The sequence below is a fragment of the Erinaceus europaeus genome, chromosome 16, assembly GCF_950295315.1.
Source record: "Erinaceus europaeus chromosome 16, mEriEur2.1, whole genome shotgun sequence".
Classification (NCBI taxonomy): domain Eukaryota; kingdom Metazoa; phylum Chordata; class Mammalia; order Eulipotyphla; family Erinaceidae; genus Erinaceus; species Erinaceus europaeus.
This window is the reverse complement of record NC_080177.1, coordinates 13977894-13998362: the sequence shown is the minus strand read 5'-3', so window position 1 is coordinate 13998362 and position 20469 is coordinate 13977894. Positions and strand designations below refer to the sequence as shown.

The following is a 20469-nucleotide window of genomic DNA, read 5'->3' as shown; positions in this document are numbered from 1 at the left end:
ACAGAAACCAGACCTTCCACCTTCTGCACCCCATAAAGAATTTTGGTCCACTTAAAAGAGAGAGAGAGAAAAAAAATACAAATACTGCACCAAAGTAAAGATTGGGGGGGGGGGGTTGGTCCTGGAACATGATGGCAGAGGACCTAGAGGGGGTTGAATTGTTATGTGGAAAACTGAGAAATGTTACACATGTACAAAGTATTTCATTTTACTGTTGACTGTAAACTATTAATCCCCCCCACTAAAGAAAAAACAGTGAAAAATGGATATAGGCAGAGAGTTGTAAAAACACTTACCCTGTATCTGAAACCTTTGGAGAACTACTGTAGCTTACAGTGGAGGGACTGGGGATTCAGAACTCTGGTGGTGGGAATGGTACAAAGTTTTACCTGTTATCTTGTAATTTTGTAAATCACTAGTAAAAAACAGAAAATAAAAGAAAGAAAAGAAAAAAAGAATTTTGATCTATACTCCAACGGAGGGGGGGGGGAGAAATGCTAGGGGAAGATGACCAGAGGGCTCTGGACCCTAGTTCCAGCAAGACTAAGAGAAGGGGGGGGAAGAAAAAAAGGAGGGGGGAGTAGTAGATGTCACTTAGAGAGGGGGAGAAGGCAGGGCCATAGGAAAATGGGGCAACATATAAAATGTAGATAGATACAGAAGTAATCAATAGTCAGCCCATATCTGTGACCCTGGGGGAACTGCTGCAGTTTCCAATGGAGGGAATAGGGACTCCGAACTCTGGTGGCGGGAAAGGTGTGGAATTATACCCCTGTTAAATTATAATTCTGTAAATCACTAAATAAAAAAAATTAAAATGGAATAGAAAAAAAAAAAAAAAAGACCGAGGGCACTTTGTTGACAGGTTAAGTAGGGCACCTGAGAGGAAACCTACACAAAGAGAGAGAATGCTAGTGAAGAAGAGGGTGAGCTTCTGGGTACAGCCACGCCTCATCTCCTTCCCAGGCATATATGTCAATAGATTAGGGTCTTGAAAAATGAATTTAGGTTAATACAGTCCCCCTTTTTCTTTTACTCCTGAGCAAAAATACAGCAGTGCTGAATAGAGAGAATGCTTTCGGGGCCAGGCAGTAGCGCAGCAGGCTAAGCGCACATAGTGCAAAGTGCAAGGATGGCCTAAGGACCCCAGTTTGAGCTCCAGCTCCCCACCTGCAAGGAGGGTCACTTCACAAACGGTGAAGCATGTCTGCAGGTGTCAATCTTTCTCTCCCCCTCTCTATCTCCCCTCCTCTCTCGGATTTTTCTCTGTCCTATCCAACAATATCAGTGACAACAATAACAATAACGACAACAAGGGCAACAAAATGGGAATGAATAGCCTCCAGGAGCAGTGGATTCGTGCTGTAGGCACCGAGCCCCAGCGATAACCTTGGTGGCAAAAAAAAAAAAGAGAGAGAGAGAGAGAAAAAATGCTTTCAAATTAACTCTGATATCGACAGTTATTCCAAGACACTGTAAGAATAGACCAAGGTGGGAGTCGGGCGGTAGCGTAGCGGTTAAGTGCAGGTGGCACAAAGCACAAGGACCGGCGAGAGGATCCCGGTTCAAGCCCCCGGCTCCCCATCTGCAGGGGAGTCGCTTCACAAGCGGTGAAGCAGGTTTGCAGGTGTCTATCTTTCTCTCCCCCTCTCTATCTCCCCCTCCTCTCTCCATTTCTCTCTGTCCTATCCAACAATGAAGACAACAACAATAATAACTACAATAATAAAACAACAAGGGCAAAAACAAAGGGAAAATGAATAAATAAATACTAAAAAAAAAAAAAAAGAATAGACCAAGGTTCAAATTCCAGCTTTGCTTCTGGTTTAACTGTATCGTCTCAAAAAAAGGGGGGTTGGGGTGGGTGGTAGTGCTGTGGGTTAAGTGCACATAGCCAAAGCGCAAGGACCGGCATTAAGGATCTGGTTCAAGTCCCCGGCTCCCCACTTGTAAGGGCATTGCTTCACAGGCGATGAAGCAGGTCTGCAGGTGTCTTTCTCTCCCCCTCTCTGTCTTCCCCTCGCCTCTCGATTTTTCTCTGTCCAAGAAAGAAAGAAAGAATGAAAGGAAGGAAGGAAGGAAGGAAGGAAGGAAGGAAGGAAGGAAGGAAGATCCTTTAGGCCTCTTGACAGTGAGCACATAGTTCCTAATCACTAGGGATAGACAGCTCTTCTTCCTAGATTCCTAAATTAGATTCTAGATAAGGTTTATCTTAACCACAGCCACTCAATTTACAATGGTGCGTCTACACTCATTAATGTTTAAGCTACCTACAGTATTTGCATGTGAAAACCATTAGGGAGCATACTGCATTTAGAAGACAACCACTAATTAGCCAGATAAAAGGTGGATTAGTAAGACATGGAGGATGGGTTTACAAAGTGGACTAGAACCAACAGGGAGGAAGGAAGCTAATGAAGTCAGTCTTGCTGGAGTAAAAGTGCACACAGTGGAGGCCCGGTATCAATTTGCCTCCAGTTATTCAGATGAAGAAGCAGTAGGATGGGAGAGTTTTCTGCCCTACTCCAGTTGAAATCGCAGGCCTTGGGTCCCAGTCAACAGAAGGGCATCTGCCCTGGCACAAAGTGCCCTGGCTGATCACTGAAACAGAAGCCCAGAGCTGGCCAGCAGCTGTCCCAGAGCCCCTTCCCCACATTCTCCCTCTAACGTCTCCTCTCTCCTTTCTAATAAGGGCCAACCCAGGGGCACCCCTTCCCCCCCCCCTGTCTTCTACCAAACACCCCCTCTTCCTCCATTGATTTCTTTTGCTTCAGGACTGTCTCCCAGAAACTTCTTCAAGGAAGTTCATCTACGCCGATGACATCTGCTGTGCAACTCAGACATCCAAGTTCGACATCCTCGAGGAAACACTCACGAAAGACATGTCTCTGATATCTGATTACTGTAAAAAATGGCGACTAATCCCTAGCACTGCAAAAACGGTATCATCTGTTTTCCATCTACACCATGCCTCGGCCTCACGTGAGCTTAATGTGCAGCTTGACGATACGAGAATCTGGCATGAAGCCCAGCCAGTCTATCTTGGCGTTACTCTCGATCTCACTCTGTCACTCCACGAACATCTCATAAAAACTGCAGCAAAGGTGGGCTCGAGGAATAACATCATTGCAAGACTGGCCAGCTCCTCATGGGGCGCGAGCGCTTCCACACTACGATCATCATCTCTGGCATTATGCTATTCCACTGCAGAATACTGTGCCCCAGTATGGTTCCGTAGCCCCCTTGTCCACTTGGTCGATTCCAAATTATATTCCTCCATGAGGATAATTTCTGGAACCATCCGTTCCACCCCGGTTCCATGGCTGCCAGTTCTTAGCAACATCGCCCCACCAGATATTCGTCGGGACGCGGCATCATCTAAGTTCATTTCCCACATCTACGCTCGATCGGACCTGCCAATATACGCGGATATCTTCGCCCACCCTGTCCAATGCTTGACGTCTCGTCATCCAATCTGGTCCCCTACGCCTACACTGAACTTCTCTGTTCCAGACTCTTGGAAACAGAGTTGGCAGTCAGCTGAGGTCAAGAACAAACACCTCATCACAGACCCCTGCAAGCGTCAACCCGGCTTTGACCTAGCACGTTATGATTGGGCCCTCCTCAATCACTATTGAACAGGCCATGGCCGGTGCGCTGCGATGTTCCATCGCTGGGGAGCCAGAGACGACCCGAACTGCCCCTGCGGCTACAGACAGACTATGACCCACATAGTCAACGACTGCCACCTCTCCATATTCAAAGGAGGTCTCGAAACTTTACATCAGGCTCAACCTGACACTGTTGACTGGCTACGGAAGAAGGGCAAATGCTAGAAGAAGAAGGGCTGTCTCTATCACTCACAGGAATCCATGTACTAACAGGATCCTGCCATCAAAGAGAGTGCCAGTTTCCCAGTCTAGGAAGGACTGGGAAGACTCCTTAGGACCTACCTAAATGAAGATCTATTTTGGCCCACAAACTAGACACCCGGCATCCATGGAAAGATCTGCTTATCCCAGGCCTAGAGTAGCAATGTATTTTTAACGTAGAAAAAAAAAAAAAAAGCCTTGTGGACTTACTCCACAAACATGACTGTGTGAAGAAAGCTAAGTTAAACCTTATCAGGGCAGGTGGCACAACCCCACAGCTGGCAGGTAGCTGGGACTCTGACCTGGTAGGGCCACTCTCCCTCCCCAGTATCTTCTCTTCTGCCCTCTCCTTCTCTGTGAATGCCACTGTCCTCTATCACAGTCACCCATACCTGGGGGTGGGGAGAGAAGGACATCCCAGCCTCCAAATCACTTACTAGCCTTATTTATTTATTGGATAGAGACAGCCAGAAATCTAGAGGAAGGGGATGATAGAGAGGGAGAGAGACAGAGAGACACCTGCAGCCCTGCTTCACCACCTGCAAAGCTTTCCCCCTGCAGGTGGGGACCTGGGGCTTGAACCAGGGTCCTTGTGCATTGTAACATGTGCGCTCAGCCAGGTGTGCCACCACCCAGCCCCCAAATCACTTACTACATACCCCAAAACCTTAGACTTGTGTACCAATCTCCTTTCTACTCCCACCTCTGTGATAACCACAACCATTCTCACAAAATCTTCGAGTTTGGTCACTGTTGTTTCTTTGGCTTTTGCTATATTAAGTATTTCAATTCCACTGGCGCCAGGTGGTGGCATATCTGGTTGAGTGCATTCCCTATATTCATATGAGTGAGACCATCCAGTAGTTATCCTTTGTCCACTTATTTACCTCACTAAACATAATCACCTCCAGTTCCATCTATTTTGTCCCAAAGAACATAACACCATTTTTATTGCAGAGTAGTATTCCGTCAAATATATGCAGCATGATCTCTTCATCCAGTTCTCTGTCGATGGACATCTAGGTTGCATCCACTCCTTGGTAATTGTGGATGTAGCAGCTATGAACACAGGGGTGTATATGACTCTTTAGAGTTTTCATGGAAAATTCAGTTTGAATTAAAGTCCTTCAAGGATTGGGAGGGCTGACACTAGACTGGAAGACAGAAGAAAGGGCTCTGGCCACGGTCTGTGTGCAGCACTGGTGTGTCTGCAGTGGTCTGGCAGGCACCGGGGGTCCTGGGGGTCACAGGAGTAGTCACTGTTCAGCAGCATCCTAACCCCCTGAGAACCAGCAGCAGTTTTCCACAATAGCGCTTCCCCAACCATCCCAGGACTTGGTTAAAGGCCTACTTCCCAATATTCCAGGACTCGGTCAACTTTTCCTCTGGAAAGCCAGATGTCTTCATCTCCATGGCTTTGAAGGTACCTGTGCAGTACCTGTCACAGCAGCTCCGCCCCACCACTGCAGTGCAAACATAGCAGGCCACACAGCAACGTGAGTGCATGGCTGTGCTCCAGTTCATAGTTTATGTATAATGACCAGCAAGGGACTGGTGGGCTCATGGATCACAGTTTGCTGACCTCAGCAGCGTTTTATTCCTATTTTAACTATTTACATAGTGGTTCCTGTTTGTCTGACTTGATCCTAAGTATCCTAAGTATCAAATTTCCCCTCCCTCCTCCCTGTCATCATCTTCATCCAATGTCTTTTTTTTTTTTTTTTGCCTCCAGGGTTATCTCTGGGACTCAGTACCTGTACCAGGAATCCACTGCTCCTGGAGGTTATTTTTTCCATTGTGTTGCCTTTGTTGTTATTGCTATTGTCATTGTTGGACAGGTCAGAGAGAAATCGAGAGAGGAAGGGAAGACAGAGAGGGGGAAAGAAAGACAGACACCTGCAGACCTGCTTCACCACTTGTGAAGTGACCCTCCCCCCCACAGATGGGGAGCTGGGGGCTCAAACTGGGATCCTTGTGCCAGTCCTTGCACTTCATACCATTGCACTCAACCCACTGTGCTACCGCCTGGCCCCCCATCCAATGTCTTACCTCTTACCTCTTTGTCGGACCAACTTTATCCCCTCCCCCACCACACACGCACAAGCTTCTTCTGCCAGCAGCTTCCCCCACCACCACCAAGTACAACCAGAAACTAGACAGCCACAAGTTCCTCTAGAAGCCCATTTCTCACCCTGTCTTCCCAGGGACCAATATTCCAGCCATACCCATAGTTCCCACCCACCTCCATCCCTGTACACATACTGTCACCCATGCCCGAGAAGCTTCCATTCTTCTGCTCCTGGCTGTCTTGCTTCTGTTTAAGCACACAGAGGTAAATAACGGTTTGGAAGTTCTCAGAACACTTTCCTATCTATCAACCTTCACACTCCTAGAGGTGACACAGGCACCTGGTCAAAATTAAGCAAGTTAGTTCATTTGGTCAACAAGTAGTTATTGAGAATGTCCCACATGCTGTGCTAGATAGAGCCTTTGTGCTATTCTAGAACATGGAGTTCCTAAACACCAAACAAAAGAAGACAAATCCCTGGGTTCATTCAGATAAGGGAAACTCAGTTATAACTGTCTACCGGGAGGAAATTATAACCCTTCCCCAGAACTGGGCATTTGGAAAGCATAGTTCCCTTTGTCCTTGGGGAGGCCAAGATGGGAGGACCTGCAGGTAGCCTTCCACTTTCCTGGTCACAGTGAGAAAAACTGTCTGCCACAGAAGAATGATTTGGGGAATGGGGGGAAGGGGATTAGAGAATTGAGATGGAGACAGTGAGTTCCTTGGTGGTGCCCCTGAAGAAAGTGTAATTTCCAGTTTAAACCAGAGCTCCATCCAGAAAAGTCCCTGGCATCCCAGGAACAGAAAAGGATTGAACTAGAATGGAAGCAACAAAAGTGGGTGAAGACCCTATGTGTCTAGCCCACTTCTGTATCTCCCAGCCAGCGTGATGCTTGGATTCCTGAATGACTGCCTCTTGACTGAGTAGAGTTTATAAAGTATTAGGGTGAACCCCAGGAAACAGAGCTGGTAATCCTAAGCCAGGTAATAGTTTATGTTTTAAAACTGTCACATAAAAACCAAAGGCATCGCCTAGGCTGCTCAACCATTTTGCCTTCAGTAGAATTTTTCTGTAGGAAGTGTACACAGCTTGAAAATTCCCGACTGAGCTGACACTCACTGTAAGCTTCTTCAAATAGACTGACTTGGAACTGTTGATTTTTGAAGTCATTGCTAAACTTCAAACAAAAAAGAAATTTTTTTTCTGAAAAAAAAAAAAATGCCCAGTGTGAACTCTTTCAAAGTTTTATCAACCAAAATTGGGTTCACAGCACATACAGCAGAATTTCTCTGGCCTTGTTCTCATAGTGGGGGAATATCTCTGAGAAGCAGGTGCCATAAGAAACTATGATTTACAAGAGGTTCCTCAGAGAATATGTCTGTGAAGTCTGAGGGAGAAGGTACAAGAATAAAAAGACAGGGCTTTCAGAGTAGGGTCCTGGGAAAGAAAGAAGGGAAGGAAGGAAGGAAGGAACGAAGGAAGGAAGGAACGAAGGAAGGAACAAACGAACTTGGCACAGTTCTCTGAAGCCTCAGCCAGGCTGCTGGGGAATTCTAGAGTCAATATTACCCAGAAGAGCAGCCTCACCTGCCAGAAGCATGAACCAGCAGCAGCACCTGCCATGTTGGTCACTGAGCACAAACATGGTGGTGGAGCAGGAGTTCAAAGCTGGGCATGTTAAGGTCTCAACTCACACTATTTGAAATAATACTGGATTGATGGAGAAGTCATGACATATTTTCCTATGTGTTGTTTCTATGAAAAAATTGTGTCATGGGAGTGAGGCGGTAGTGCAGCGGGTTAAGCACACATGGCGCAAAGTGCAAGGACTGGCGTGAGGATCCCAGTTTGAGCCCCCGACTCCCCACCTGCAGGGGAGTCCCTTCACAGGCAGTGAAGCAGGTCTGCAGGTGTCTATCTTTCTCTCCCCTTGTCTTCCCCTCTTTTCTCCATTTCTCTCTGTCGATGACGACGTCAATAACAACAACAATGACTACAGCAATAAAACAACAAGGGCAACAAAAGGGAAAAAATAAATATAAATGATAATTAAAAAATGTGTCATGACTTTCCAGACAACCCAATCATTTTCCAGAGAATGGGTCTTGTTTCTGTGAGTTCAGACTCGGAATAGTTTACAGGTAAGTCACCCACCACTGCCACCACCATTGATTTCTGCTTGTCAAGATGCAATTCTGTCATAGGATCTCAATCAATGCCACGATTTTATTTGAAAAATAAACATCTATTCTTTTGTGTAGGTATTGATTGCCACAGAATCAAGCTCCTCCTGGGGGCAGGTCCACACAGTGGTGCCAGACACACTGAGTAGGGAGGCGTTGGGTCGCCATCATTTGGCAGGGTGCTCTTTACAAGGGGCTGGGGTTTGAGAATTCTTCATGCTGCTCTTGGTCAATCAGTGACTGTGATTTGGGTCCAGAAATCATCCAAGGAGAGCCAGCGTTAGGACACCTTTAATTCATCCCCAGATGAAGCAGCTTCCGCAGAAAGGCTGGCCCTCCCCAGTAGCCCCTGCAAGAAAAGACATGGAAGAGATGCTGCATTAGAGAAGGGAGACAACTTCAGCCAGTAGGGTATTGAAAAGGAAGCCAGGGTTCTCACACAACAGACTTATCATGCCATAAAGTACCATTTGTCTATGAGGTAGAGAGGTCCCACAATTAGGAGGGGCAACTGGCTTTGAACCCTAGATATTGATTTATTATAAGAGCCTGCATTCTTATGATAAATTTATTATAAAAGCCTTGCTGACTCAATTCAGCAAGTCTGCCCAGGGCCTCTACTCATGCAGACTGTACCCTCTACACATTTGTTTGCTTGTCTGTGAAGTATAGGTCAGGGAAACTCAACCTCAGTCCTAGTAATAGATAAGACCCACTGTGTCCCCATTGCGGGGACTGTAGGCTGTTGAGCAATAGCCCTCATCTCCTCCAGAGGATGTCTGTAGCTTCCCCTCCATTTGTGATGACCCTTTACTGCCAAATGTCCCCCTGTGAAGGCAAAATCATTCCTGGCTGAAAACCGCCAGCATCTGTTCTACCAAGTGTACCACTGCCTGGTCCCTGAAAACCGCCTGTAGAAACATCCTGACTTACCTTTCCCACAGGGGGGGTTAGAAACAGCTAATAGGATTATCATTTAGGGAAGAAGAAAAGTTTTAATTTTTATTAGTCAGACCAGAGAAGTCTGCACAGAAGAAGCACACCAGACTTGCATGCCTAGGGTCTGAAAGTCCCAAGTTCAATCCCTGACATATGTAGATATGCCAACACTGAGCAGTGCTTGTGTGTGTGTGTGTGTGTGTGTGTGTGTTACTATCACTTGGCAGATAAGACGTGTGAGCAATGAGAACTTAAGCAACTTGCCACCAGACACACAGCTCACAAACGGAAGCAGCATGATTCAGACAAGGTCTGACTCCAAAGGCAAAGCTCTACACTGCTATGTTTTGTTAACCTTATCACATTGATAAAGCAAAAGGTAGCTGATGGAAAAGTACTCGATGTGTGAAAGTGATTTACTGTGACCATGATGACTATTATTTTGTTTGTTTGTTTGTTTTCCTCTAGCAGCAGCAGAGAGCTAGAGCAGGGAAGACAGAAGAGCTGGTAGCTGGCAGTAAGGAAGGAAGATGTGGCATCCCTGAGGTCGTGGGTATGCTAAGGCCCTGACCCCACACAGGGCAGCCTTGTTCCCACAAAGCCTGGCTATGGCTTCAGAATCCCAAGCAAGTTGCCATCAATAATCCAAGGGACATTGCTGGGCTAGCCTGAGGGTGTTTCTTCCCGGGTACGTGCTCTCTGGGTTGGAGAGAACTCTGCCGGAGCCAACCTAGGCTGCTGCTTACTCAGCGACGTGGGAGAGGAACCAGGAACTCTCGTGGCTGAGCGGGAACGCAAAGGGAATGCCTTTATTGATCTGCCTTTATACCTTCCGGAGTGGAAGTGCCAGGCTGGAAAAGGAAGTGGGTAGGATAGGGGGCGGAGCGGAATAAAGGAGCACAAAGGTAGCATCTAACCAGTGGGGATTAAACCAATACCCTGCAGGCAGAGCGGGTCTCAGGCAAAACAATGATTATGTAAATAGACCACAGTGTTAAGCAATGGAGTAGGGGGGATCTGGCGTAATGCCCAACAAGACATGGCCCAGCAAGTTAAATCCCATATACCAGTCTTACTTTGGGTCCCTATTTCTCCTGTAATCAGAAGGCCTTGAAACCACCCGCTGGGGCCAACTCTCTGCTAAAAGCCCCACCTGCCCCAACAATGCACTGACCTTAGCATCATATTCCAGTAGAGGAAAGGCATCAGGTCGGCCTTCATGAAGTACATAGACAGTCGCTCTTTGCTCTGATCAAAGGGAAAGGTCTCCAGTGGCTGGGCATTGTAGTCAAACTCCGCAAGAATCACACGGTTGTAGCTGGTCACCAGTGGGCATGATGTGTAGCCATCATACTGAAATTGTACAGGACAGGGAGTTGGAAAGTGGCCTGTTTCATGGTGTCCCAAGACACACTCCCCAATGTATTATTGACCCTGGATAGTTGCAGTTTTCCCTTTTCTGTGTTTTAAGTTTTGTACAGTGAGCATGGAAATGGTGAAACAACAATAAAAAAGTATATAACCAAGGCAAACACTGAAGGACCCCAGCTAGAGAAAAGCTCGTTAAGAAAGTGGCAAAATTGTGGAAGAGAAGATGATAATTGAGACGGTGATTCTTGCAAGAGATACAAACCTTTTTTGTTGGTGTCTGGTTCTTCATAATCAGAGAAATTGTTCTGTCAAGTATTCCTGATTGAGCGGCTATAAGAGAAATGGGAAAGTTAGAAAAAAAATAATACTTAAGCATCTAGGTTTTCTATGAAAACTAATTTGCAAGTAACATTAATGTGAACATATTAGGAAGGTTCCCTCCAGCCCTCTAAGATCATAAGTAGAAAACACTTTTGACTACTCTACATTGTTGTTTGTTTATTACCAGAGCACTGCTCAGCTCTGGCTTATGGTGGTACATGGGATTGAACCTGGGACTTTGGAGGCTCAGGCATGAGAGTCTGTTTGCATAACCATTATGCTATCTACCACCACCCTCTTCCTTTATTTTTTATTGGGAGGTTAATGGTTTACAGTACAGTTGTTGGCACATGGGTACAATTTCTCATCTTGCCAAGATCAATGATTTAATTACCAAGAAGTTCTTCATCAATGACCCACACAGATGTCACCTTAAGTTTAAAACTCATGTAGGAGGTCTCTCCAGTAGGAAGACTGGCAATTTTAAATGGAAGATTTGAAGGATGGTTTTGTCTCAACCTCACTCATCTGCTTTCTATGGTCAATAGGTATCAACTTGGTCTTTGGACCAATGACCTTGTATATCTGGGATGACCTGTTCAGACAGTCTAGACTGTTAGCCCTGAGAACTAAGTTTGTTGTTTGTTTGTTTGTTTATCAAAGCACTACTCAGCTCTGGCTTATGGCGGTACTAGTGAATGAACCTAGAACCTTTGCAGACTCAGGTTTGAAAGTTTTTTGCAAAACCATTATGCTATCTCCCCCAGCCCATAGCTCAGAAGACCTTCACTTGGGCATTCCACCTGCCTGGTAAGGCTGGATCAGATAGACAGAGGGAGTTAAAGGGGTATTATTGTTGTTGTTGTTATTATTTAGATAGAGACAGAGAGGCACAGAGAGAAAGTGAAAGAGACCACAGCACCAATGCTTCCTTCAGTGTGATGGGGACAGGGCTCGAACCTGCATTATGACAAGAGAGGGAGATTCATCTTGCATGGAACTTGAAGGAATCATGTTAAGTGAAATAAGTCAAAAATGGAAAGATGAATATGGGATGATCTCACTCATAGGCAGAAGTTGAAAAGCAAGCTCAGAAGGGAAAACACTAAGCAGAACTTGGACTGGAGCTGAAGTATTGCACCAAAGTAAAAAACTCTGGGGTGGGGTGTTGTGTAGGTCCTAGAACATTATGGCAGAGGAAGACCGAATGGGGGTTGTATTGTTATATGGGAAAACTGGGGAATGTTATGCGTGTACAAACTATTGTATTTAACTGTCGACTGTAAACCTCCAATAAATTAATCCTCCAATAAAGAAATTTTTTCTAAAAAGAGTGGAAGTCTTTTTCATTGTGAAAATTTTCAATTTCTGTCTCATTTACATCAGGGATGGGGAAACTTTTTTCTGCCAAGGACCATGTGGATATTTATAAAAACCATTCTCAGGCCATACAAAATCATCAACTTAAAAAAATTTCTGCTACATAAAAAGCTCCCAGCTGGATTGAGTTCCACATCCTGCCTGCAGTTGCCAGGCACTGTCAGAAGTCCCCTACCTCTGCTCTATGCTGTCACACATGCCACTGCTTTTCCTGAAGTATTTTAAAAACAAACATCATAACAATTCACCATAAATATTTCTGTATGTGTCTCCAATGGGGATGGGGAGTATCGGGGGGAGGTATTTCTTCCTTTCTATGAGAAAGGGAGAGAACCAAAGCACCCCTTGGGACTGAACCTTAAGTGTCAGGAATCTCAGATGTGGAAGTTCTGCATTCTAATCCTAAACTATCTCTCTGGTGCCCAAGACAATTTTTTAAAGATTTTATGTATTCATTCATGAGAAATGATAGGAGAGAGAAAGAACCAGACATCACTCTGGTACATGTGCTGCTGGGGATTGAACTCAGGACCTTATGTTTGAGAGTCCAATGTCCTATCCACTGTGCCACCTCCCAGACCACACCAAAGACAAAGTTTTCAAGGCAAGAGCATTTTATACAAAAAAAAAAAAAAAGATAGTAATAGATCCTTACTGCCATCTAATTTCAGTCTGTATTCAATTCACACTGAATTAATTGGGACTGCCCTATTATAGGTCCAAGCAGTTTGTGTCTCTAGAGGTAGAGACTTGAATTTACTCTTGAGGAAAGATAGTGAACCCTTCTATTGTAAAATGCTGATCACAGAATGGGAGAAGATCTTCACATGTCATACATCAGATAAAAGACTAATAACCACAGCAGCAACAAATGCTGGAGAGGCTGTGGGGACAAAGGAACCCTTTTGCATTGCTGGTGTGAATGTAAATTGGTACAGCCTCTGTGGAGAGCAGTCTGGAAAACTCTCAGAAGGCTAGACATGGACCTTCCATATGATCCAGTATTTCCTCTCCTGGGGTTATACCCCAAGGACTCCATAACACCCAACCAAAAAGAGGTGTGTACTCCTATGTTCATAGCAGCACAATTCATAATAGCTAAAACCTGGAAGAAACCCAGGTGCCCAACAACAGATGAGTGGCTGAGAAAGCTGTGGTATATATACACAATGGAATACTATGCAGCTATCAAGAACAATGAACCCACCTTCTCTGACCCATCTTGGACAGAGCTAGAAGGAATTATGTTAAGTGAGCTAAGTCAGAAAGATAAAGATGAGTATGGGATGATCCCACTCAACAGAAGTTGAGTAAGAAGATCTGAAAGGGAAACTAAAAGCAGGACCTGACTAAATTGTAAGTAGGGCACCAAAGTAAAAACCCTGTGGTGAGGGGTAGACATGCAGCTTCCTGGGACAGTGAGGGGTGGGAGTGGGTGGAAGGGATGGGTCACAGTCTTTCGGTGGTGGCAATGGTGTTTATGTACACTCCTAGTAAAGTGTAGTCATATAAATCACTAGTTAATTAATACGAGAGGGGAAAAATTAATTGTATGTCTCGAAGTTTTTAAAACAATGACTGAGTCTTTTTAATATATAGGCTGTGTATTTGATATGCGGACTCTCTCAAAAGCCTAGACCAAGTAGATCAGAAGCAACCAATAGCACAGCTATATACAAGATACTGGGTACTGTACAGCAAACCCTAACAAAAAGACTTTTCAAAGTTAACCCAATTACCAAATAATGTGATGATAACATTAACTATCAATTGTCTTTTTGAACCCTAAGACAGCAGGAACCTCACATCTCCACTATAGAGCCTCTACTCCCCCCAGTCCTAGAATCTTTGCATAGGGCCCACTTTCCCGTATGCCTCTCCCAATCCATATCAAATAATATTGCATCTGCCGATCACAACATAATCAACACGATTGCCACCTCAACATGCTTCAGCTCAGACTGTGTCCAGAGACTTCACATATGGAATGACAACCCTTCAGCTTCATTACTCGGGTGAGACCTTTCCTTTCATAGTATGCTCTAATTCCATCCCAGGTGGTTCACTTTCTAACAAAGTCCCAAAACCTAGATATACATCAGTTTCAGTGAGAGAGAGCATATGTTCACACGTATCCATAAACTAGTGCAAAATATATACCTGAAAGCAGAAGTACACTAGAGTTTGCAGTGAGTATCCCCCTAACACTTCCTCTCCACTATTCCAAGCTTTGGGTCCATGATTGCTCAGCAATTTATTTGGCTTTGGATGTTAACTCTCTTTTCAGTCTCCAGGTTCCAGATGCCATCAGGATGCCGGCCAGGCTTCCCTGGACTGAAGACCCCACCAATGTGTCCTGGAGCTCAGCTTCCCCAGAGACCCACCCTACTTGGGAAAGAGAGAGGCAGGCTGGGAGTATGGACCGATCAGTCAACACCCATGTTCAGCGGGGAAGCAATTACAGAAGCCAGACCTTCCACCTTCTGCAACCCACAACGACCCTGGGTCCATGCTCCCAGAGGGATAGAGAATGGGAAAGCTATCAGGGGAGGGGGTGGGATATGGAGATTGGGTAGTGGGAATTGTGTGGAGTTGTACCCCTCCTACCCTATGGTTTTGTTAATTTATCCTTTTTTAAATTTAAAAAAAAAGAGACTAATAACCAAAATATACAAAGAGCTCAGCAAACTCAGCACCAAAAAAGCAAATGACCCCATCCAAAAATGGGCAGAGGATATGAATAAAACATTCACTTCAGAGGAGATCCAAAAGGCTAACAAACATATAAAAAACTGCTCCAGGTCACTAATTGTCAGAGAAATGCAAATAAAGACAACATTGAGATACCACCTCACTCCTGTGAGAATGGCATACATCAAAAAGGACAGCAGCAGCAAATGCTGGAGAGGCTGTGGGGACAGAGGAACCCTTTTGCACTGCTGGTGGGAATGTAAACTGGTCCGGCCTCTGTGGATAACTCTCACAAGGCTAGACATGGACCTTCCATATGACCCAGTAATTCCTCTCCTGGGGATATACCCCAAGGATTCCATAATTACAACCAAAAAGATATTTGTATACCTATGTTCATAGCAGCACAATTCATAATAGCTAAAACCTGGAAGCAACTCAGATGCCCAACAGCAGATGAGTGGCTGAGAAAACTGTGGTATATACACAATGGAATACTATGCAGTTATTAAGAACCTTCTCTGACCCATCTTTGATGGAGCTAGAAGGAATTATGTTAAGTGAACTGAGTCAGAAAGATAAAGATGAGTATGGGATGATCCCACTCATCAGCAGAAGTTGATAAAGAACAGAAAGGGAAACTAAAAGCAGGATTTGACTAAATCTGCAGTAGGGCACCAAAGTAAAAACCCTGGGGTGAGGGTAAGGGTGGACATTCGGCTTCCCGGGGTGGCAGGGTGGGATGGGACACAGTCTTTTGGTGGTGGGAATGGTGTTTATGTACACTCCTATTAATTTGTAGTCATATAAGTCAATATGTAATTAATATGACAGGGGAAATATTGATTGTACGTCTCAAAATTTTTAAAGCACAGACTGAATATTTTTAATACATAGGCTGAGTCTTTTATATGTTGACTCTCTCAAAAGCCTAGACCAGGGAGAACAGAAGCAACAGGTGGCACCGCTATATACAAGATGCTGGGTATTATACAGCAAATCCTAACCAAGGGACTTTTCAAAGTTAACCCAATTACCAAATAATGTGACGATAACAATAACTATCCATTGTCTTCTTGAACCCTAAGACAGCAGGAACCTCACATTTCCACTATAGAGCCTATATTTCCCCCAGTCCTGGAACCTTAGGGTGGGGCGCACTTTCCTGCATGCTTCTCTCAATTCACACCAAATAATATTGCATCCACCGATCCCAACCTAATCAATGCAATGAGTGCCACCTCAACATGCTCCACTTCAGATGGTGTTCAGAGACTTCAAGTGTGGAATGACAACCCTTCAGCTTCATTACTCAGGTGAGACTTTCCTTTCATAGTATTCTCTAATTCCATTCCAGGTGGTTCACTTCCTAACAAAACCTAGATATAGACCAGGTACCCTGAGATAGAGCATATGTTCACACATATCCATAAATTAGGGCAAAATATATTCCTGAAAGCAAAAGTACACAATAGTCTGCAGTGAGTACCCCCCCAACACTTCATCTGCACTATTCCAAGCCTTTAGGTCCATAATTGTTCAGCAATTTGTTTGGCTTTGTATGTTAACTCCCTTTTCAGTCACCAGGTTCCAGATGCCATCAGGATGCCGGCCAGGCTTCCCTGGACAGACGACCCCACCAATGAGTCCTGGAGCTCTGCTTCCCCAAAGTCCCACCCTACTAGGGAAAGAGAGAGGCAGGCTGGGAGTATGGACCGACCAGTCAATCAATGCCCATGTTCAGCGGGGAAGCAATTACAGAAGCCAGACCTTCCACCTTCTGCACCCCACAATGACCTTGGGTCCACACTCCCAGAGGGATAAAGAATAGGAAAGTTATCAGGGGAGGGGATGGGATACGGGGATCTGGTGGTGGGAATTGTGTGGATTTGTACCCCTCTTATCCTACGGTTTTGTTAATGTTTCCTTATTTAAATAAATAAATAAATAAATAAAATAAATAAAAAATGAAAATAACTAAATGCACATCAAAGTGGTTGGAACAAGAACAAAACAAATTTTTACCCAAAAAATTTATACAGAATTCAAAATATATTTTTGTAATACTGACATGCTAGTAAGAAAAATGAAATCATAAAATTTATATCTCTCTCTCTTTAGTATAGTGCTGAGGAATTACCACAGAGCTTTACACACACACACAATACCACTGAGTAGTCTGCCTAGCCTACTTTTTTTTCTATAGTTTTAGGGAAACTTTGAGAAAAAGGGAGTGGGCACTAAAGTACCCCTCCCCCATCAGAGAAGCTCCCTGCTTGTACTGTCCATGGTGCTCCCAGGTGGCGCCTCCAGTCAACCCCAGGGCCTTGTTCAGGGCAAGGTGTTCATTTCATAGGCTGAGTCACCTACCAAACCCTGGAATTCTTAGATAAAGAAAAGAGTGAGTTTTCCTGACATTGAACCAATTTCAGTGTTTATCTCTAGAAACCCATCTTAGCCAGCAACACAAAAACGGGCAGCCAAAGGTGGTCTGCTGATGGCCAAATCGAAGAAGCAGTGAATTTCATTCTGGAATGAGGAGACTGAAAAGACAAGGTGTAAACAGCTCTGACTATATTCACTGTCAACAGAGCAATGTATCCAGAGCTCCTGCTCTTTTAAAAAGTTCTACTTCCCCAGAGGAGGAAAGAAGACACCAGTTGGTGCACTGTGAGTGTTCAGACTCAGGGCTCAGAAATCAAGCTCAGCCACTGTCCAGGGCTCAGGTGTGTGTGTGTGTGTGTGTGTGTGTGTGTGTGTGTGTGTGTGTGTGTGTGTACACAAGTGTGCATGAGCTTTGGGGGCTTTCCCTGTAATACAATCCCCTTCTGTTCTGTCCACATCCTCAATTAACTGATGCTGAGTGCCACCTCTTGTCCTGATTGTGTTGTGAACAATTAAGAGAGGATCCTAGAGCAGAGAGAAGCAGAGGAAGAAGTCTGGGCACAGGAAAGCCAGGTTTGGTGTGCCAATAACCACAACAGCACATCCCCTCATTCCAGAACAAAATCCATTGCTCCTCTGGCTTGCTTGGCAGCTAGACAGGTATGGGGAGGAAAACCCTGGGAGAAGTGGAGGCCATTTGAGGAAAGTGACAGAGAAGGGTAAATAGATTTTCACACAGTTGAGGGGCATAGAAAAGAACATATATTCAAGTATGCCCCACTGTGCCTGTCTTTACAGAACAACTTTCTGGTCTGGGAGCTTTAGCTGACTCTCATGTGTTTTCTAGACAAACAGATGCTTCCCTAGTTTACTAGTATTTCAGGCAGAGGAACTACAACCACCCTGCCTGGCATGGGGCATGAGGAAGGCCAGGGGTGAGAGAACATGGGATAAGAATTAACAGAATTCCAGAGAGGGAGAGAGAGGGGGAATGAGTGAGTGAGGGAGGGAGGGAGGGATGGAGGGAGAATAAGTCCCCCACAATGTCCTCCCCTGAAAGCAAGCCCTCTGACCCAGAAGCAGCAGATGAGACCATGGGACGCTGTGTGCCAAGCACTCAGGCTCCTTGTTGTTTGCACAAGGTCCCTCACCAGGCCACCACTGCTGCATCCTTATTAGTGAGCCAGCCGTGGCTTTGTTGTGATGATGGCCCAGGATGGCATCCCGGTCATCTTACCTACTGCAGCCGCGGTCTTTGACGTAGGAAGGTTGGTGCAGTCCCCAATCCCAAACACGTTGGGGTACTGCTTGTGCTGGAGGGTTTCTTTATCCAAGTCCACCCAGCCGCCAGCATCGACCACGGGGCTGGTCTTGAGGACGTCCGGTGGGCTCATCGGTGGTGTGACATGAAGCATTTCATACTATGAAAAAGGAGAGAGCATCCGTATCTGTGCTTCTCCCCCACCCTGCTGTTTCTACAACAGTCTCCAGCTCTCCCGGTCGGCCTCACTGTATGCTGTACAGTGGCTGCACCAAACACTGGTTCATACGGACACACCCGCTCCCTAGTCTCTATGTGCCTGTGGAGTCTGGTGATCAAATCACAACCTATTTTCTTGGCTGACATGGCCTCCTCATTCAGAGGCCATGTGACCCCCCTTGGCAACAGGCATGGAGGAATCTGAGCTACCACTGTGACCTCACTAGTATCCCCAAACAACCCATCAATATTCCCTGGCTATTAAAATTAAGTGGGAGGGGAGGGATAGGGGACGGGGGACGGGGGACAGGGAGCTACTGTCGGTACACTAGGTTGAGCGCACATGTGACCACGTGTAGGCATCCAAATTGAAACCCCCAGCCCCAACCTGCAGGGGGAAGCTTCATGAGCAGTGAAGCAGTGCTGCAGGTGTCTTTCTGTCTCCTTATTTCCACCTTCCTTCTCAATTTTCTCTGTCTCTATCCAATAAATGAAAAAATATTTCTTAAAAAAAATTAAGGTAGGGGGGTCGGGCAGTAGTGCAGGGGGTTAAGCACATGTGGTGCAAAGTGCAAGGACCAACGTAAGGATCCTGATTTGAGCCCTCAGCTCCCCACCTGCAGGGGAGTCGCTTCAGAGGCAGTGAAGCAGGTCTGCGGGTGTCTATCTTTCTCTCCCCCTGTCTTCCCCTCCTCTCTCCATTTCTCTCTGCCCTATCCAACAACAATAACCACAACAAGACTACAACAGCAAGGGCAAATGAAAGGAAAAGAAATGGTCTGCAGGAGCAGTGGATTCATGGTGCAGGCACTGAGCCCCAGTGATAACCCTGGAGGGAAAAAAAAAAATTAAGGTAGGGTGGAATGTGTTGTTTGTTTTGCCTCCAGGGTTATCGCAGGAGCTCAGTGGTAGCACAATGAATCCACTGCTCCTGGTGGCCATTTTTCTATTTTATTGAATAGGACACAGAGAAATTGAAAAAGGAGGGGGGAGATAGAGAGGGAGAAAGATAGATACCTTCAGACCTACTTCACTGCTTGTGAAGCTTCCCTTCTACAGGTGGGGAGTGAGGGTTCGAACCAGGATACTTGAGCACATCCTTGAGCTTAGTACTATGTGCACCTAACCAGGTATGCCACTGCCCAGCCCCCAAGGGTGGGGTGTATTTCAGGTGCTCGCTCCCCAACCCTTCACTGTTGATTTATGTAGTCTGGAACTTCAGTTTTATGCCCCGAAGAAATGGTGTGTGAGCACTATTTCTGAATATGCATGAGCTCACAACAAATTGGTCAAAATACCAATTTAAGATGAAATAAAGGGTGGCAAAATACTGGCTAGTGCTTTGGAGAAGAGGAGAAGGTCTGATTCAGCATCAAGCTTACTGCACAAGATGGGACAGATTTTTTTCCTCAACTTACACTAAAGTTGCTCTGTGAGCACTCTGACCCATCCTGGCTGGTTTGCATTTTATTTTTTTTATTATTTATTTTCTCTTTTGTTGCCCTTGTTTTTTTATTGTTGTAGTTATTATTATTGTTATTGTTAATGTCATTGTTGTTAGATAGGACAGAGAAAAATGGAGAGAGGAGGGGAAGACAGAGGGGGGAGAGAAAGATAGACACACCTGCAGACCTACTTCAAAACCTGTGAAGCAACTCCCCTGCAGGTTTGGAGCCAGCGGCTCAAACCAGGATCCTTATGCCACCGGTCCTTGCGCTTTGAGCCATGTGCGCTTAACCTGTTGCACTACTGCCCAACCCCCTGGTTTTTATTTTTTA

At 45.4% G+C, this 20469-nt stretch overlaps 1 protein-coding gene across 1 annotated transcript in view; it reads right to left on the bottom strand.

The window, feature by feature from the left end:
• Positions 1-8147: 8147 nt before the first annotated feature.
• SQOR (sulfide quinone oxidoreductase) overlaps positions 8148-20469 on the bottom strand; it is a 40787-nt gene continuing 28465 nt past the window's right edge. The window contains exons 6-9 of the mRNA XM_007517308.3: positions 18449-18632; positions 10697-10764; positions 10238-10416; positions 8148-8473 (exon numbers count right to left, since the gene is read on the bottom strand). Of these exons, the coding sequence (XP_007517370.2) occupies positions 8416-8473; positions 10238-10416; positions 10697-10764; positions 18449-18632 (489 nt within the window). The 3' untranslated portion in view covers positions 8148-8415. The remainder of the gene's footprint in view (positions 8474-10237; positions 10417-10696; positions 10765-18448; positions 18633-20469) is intronic.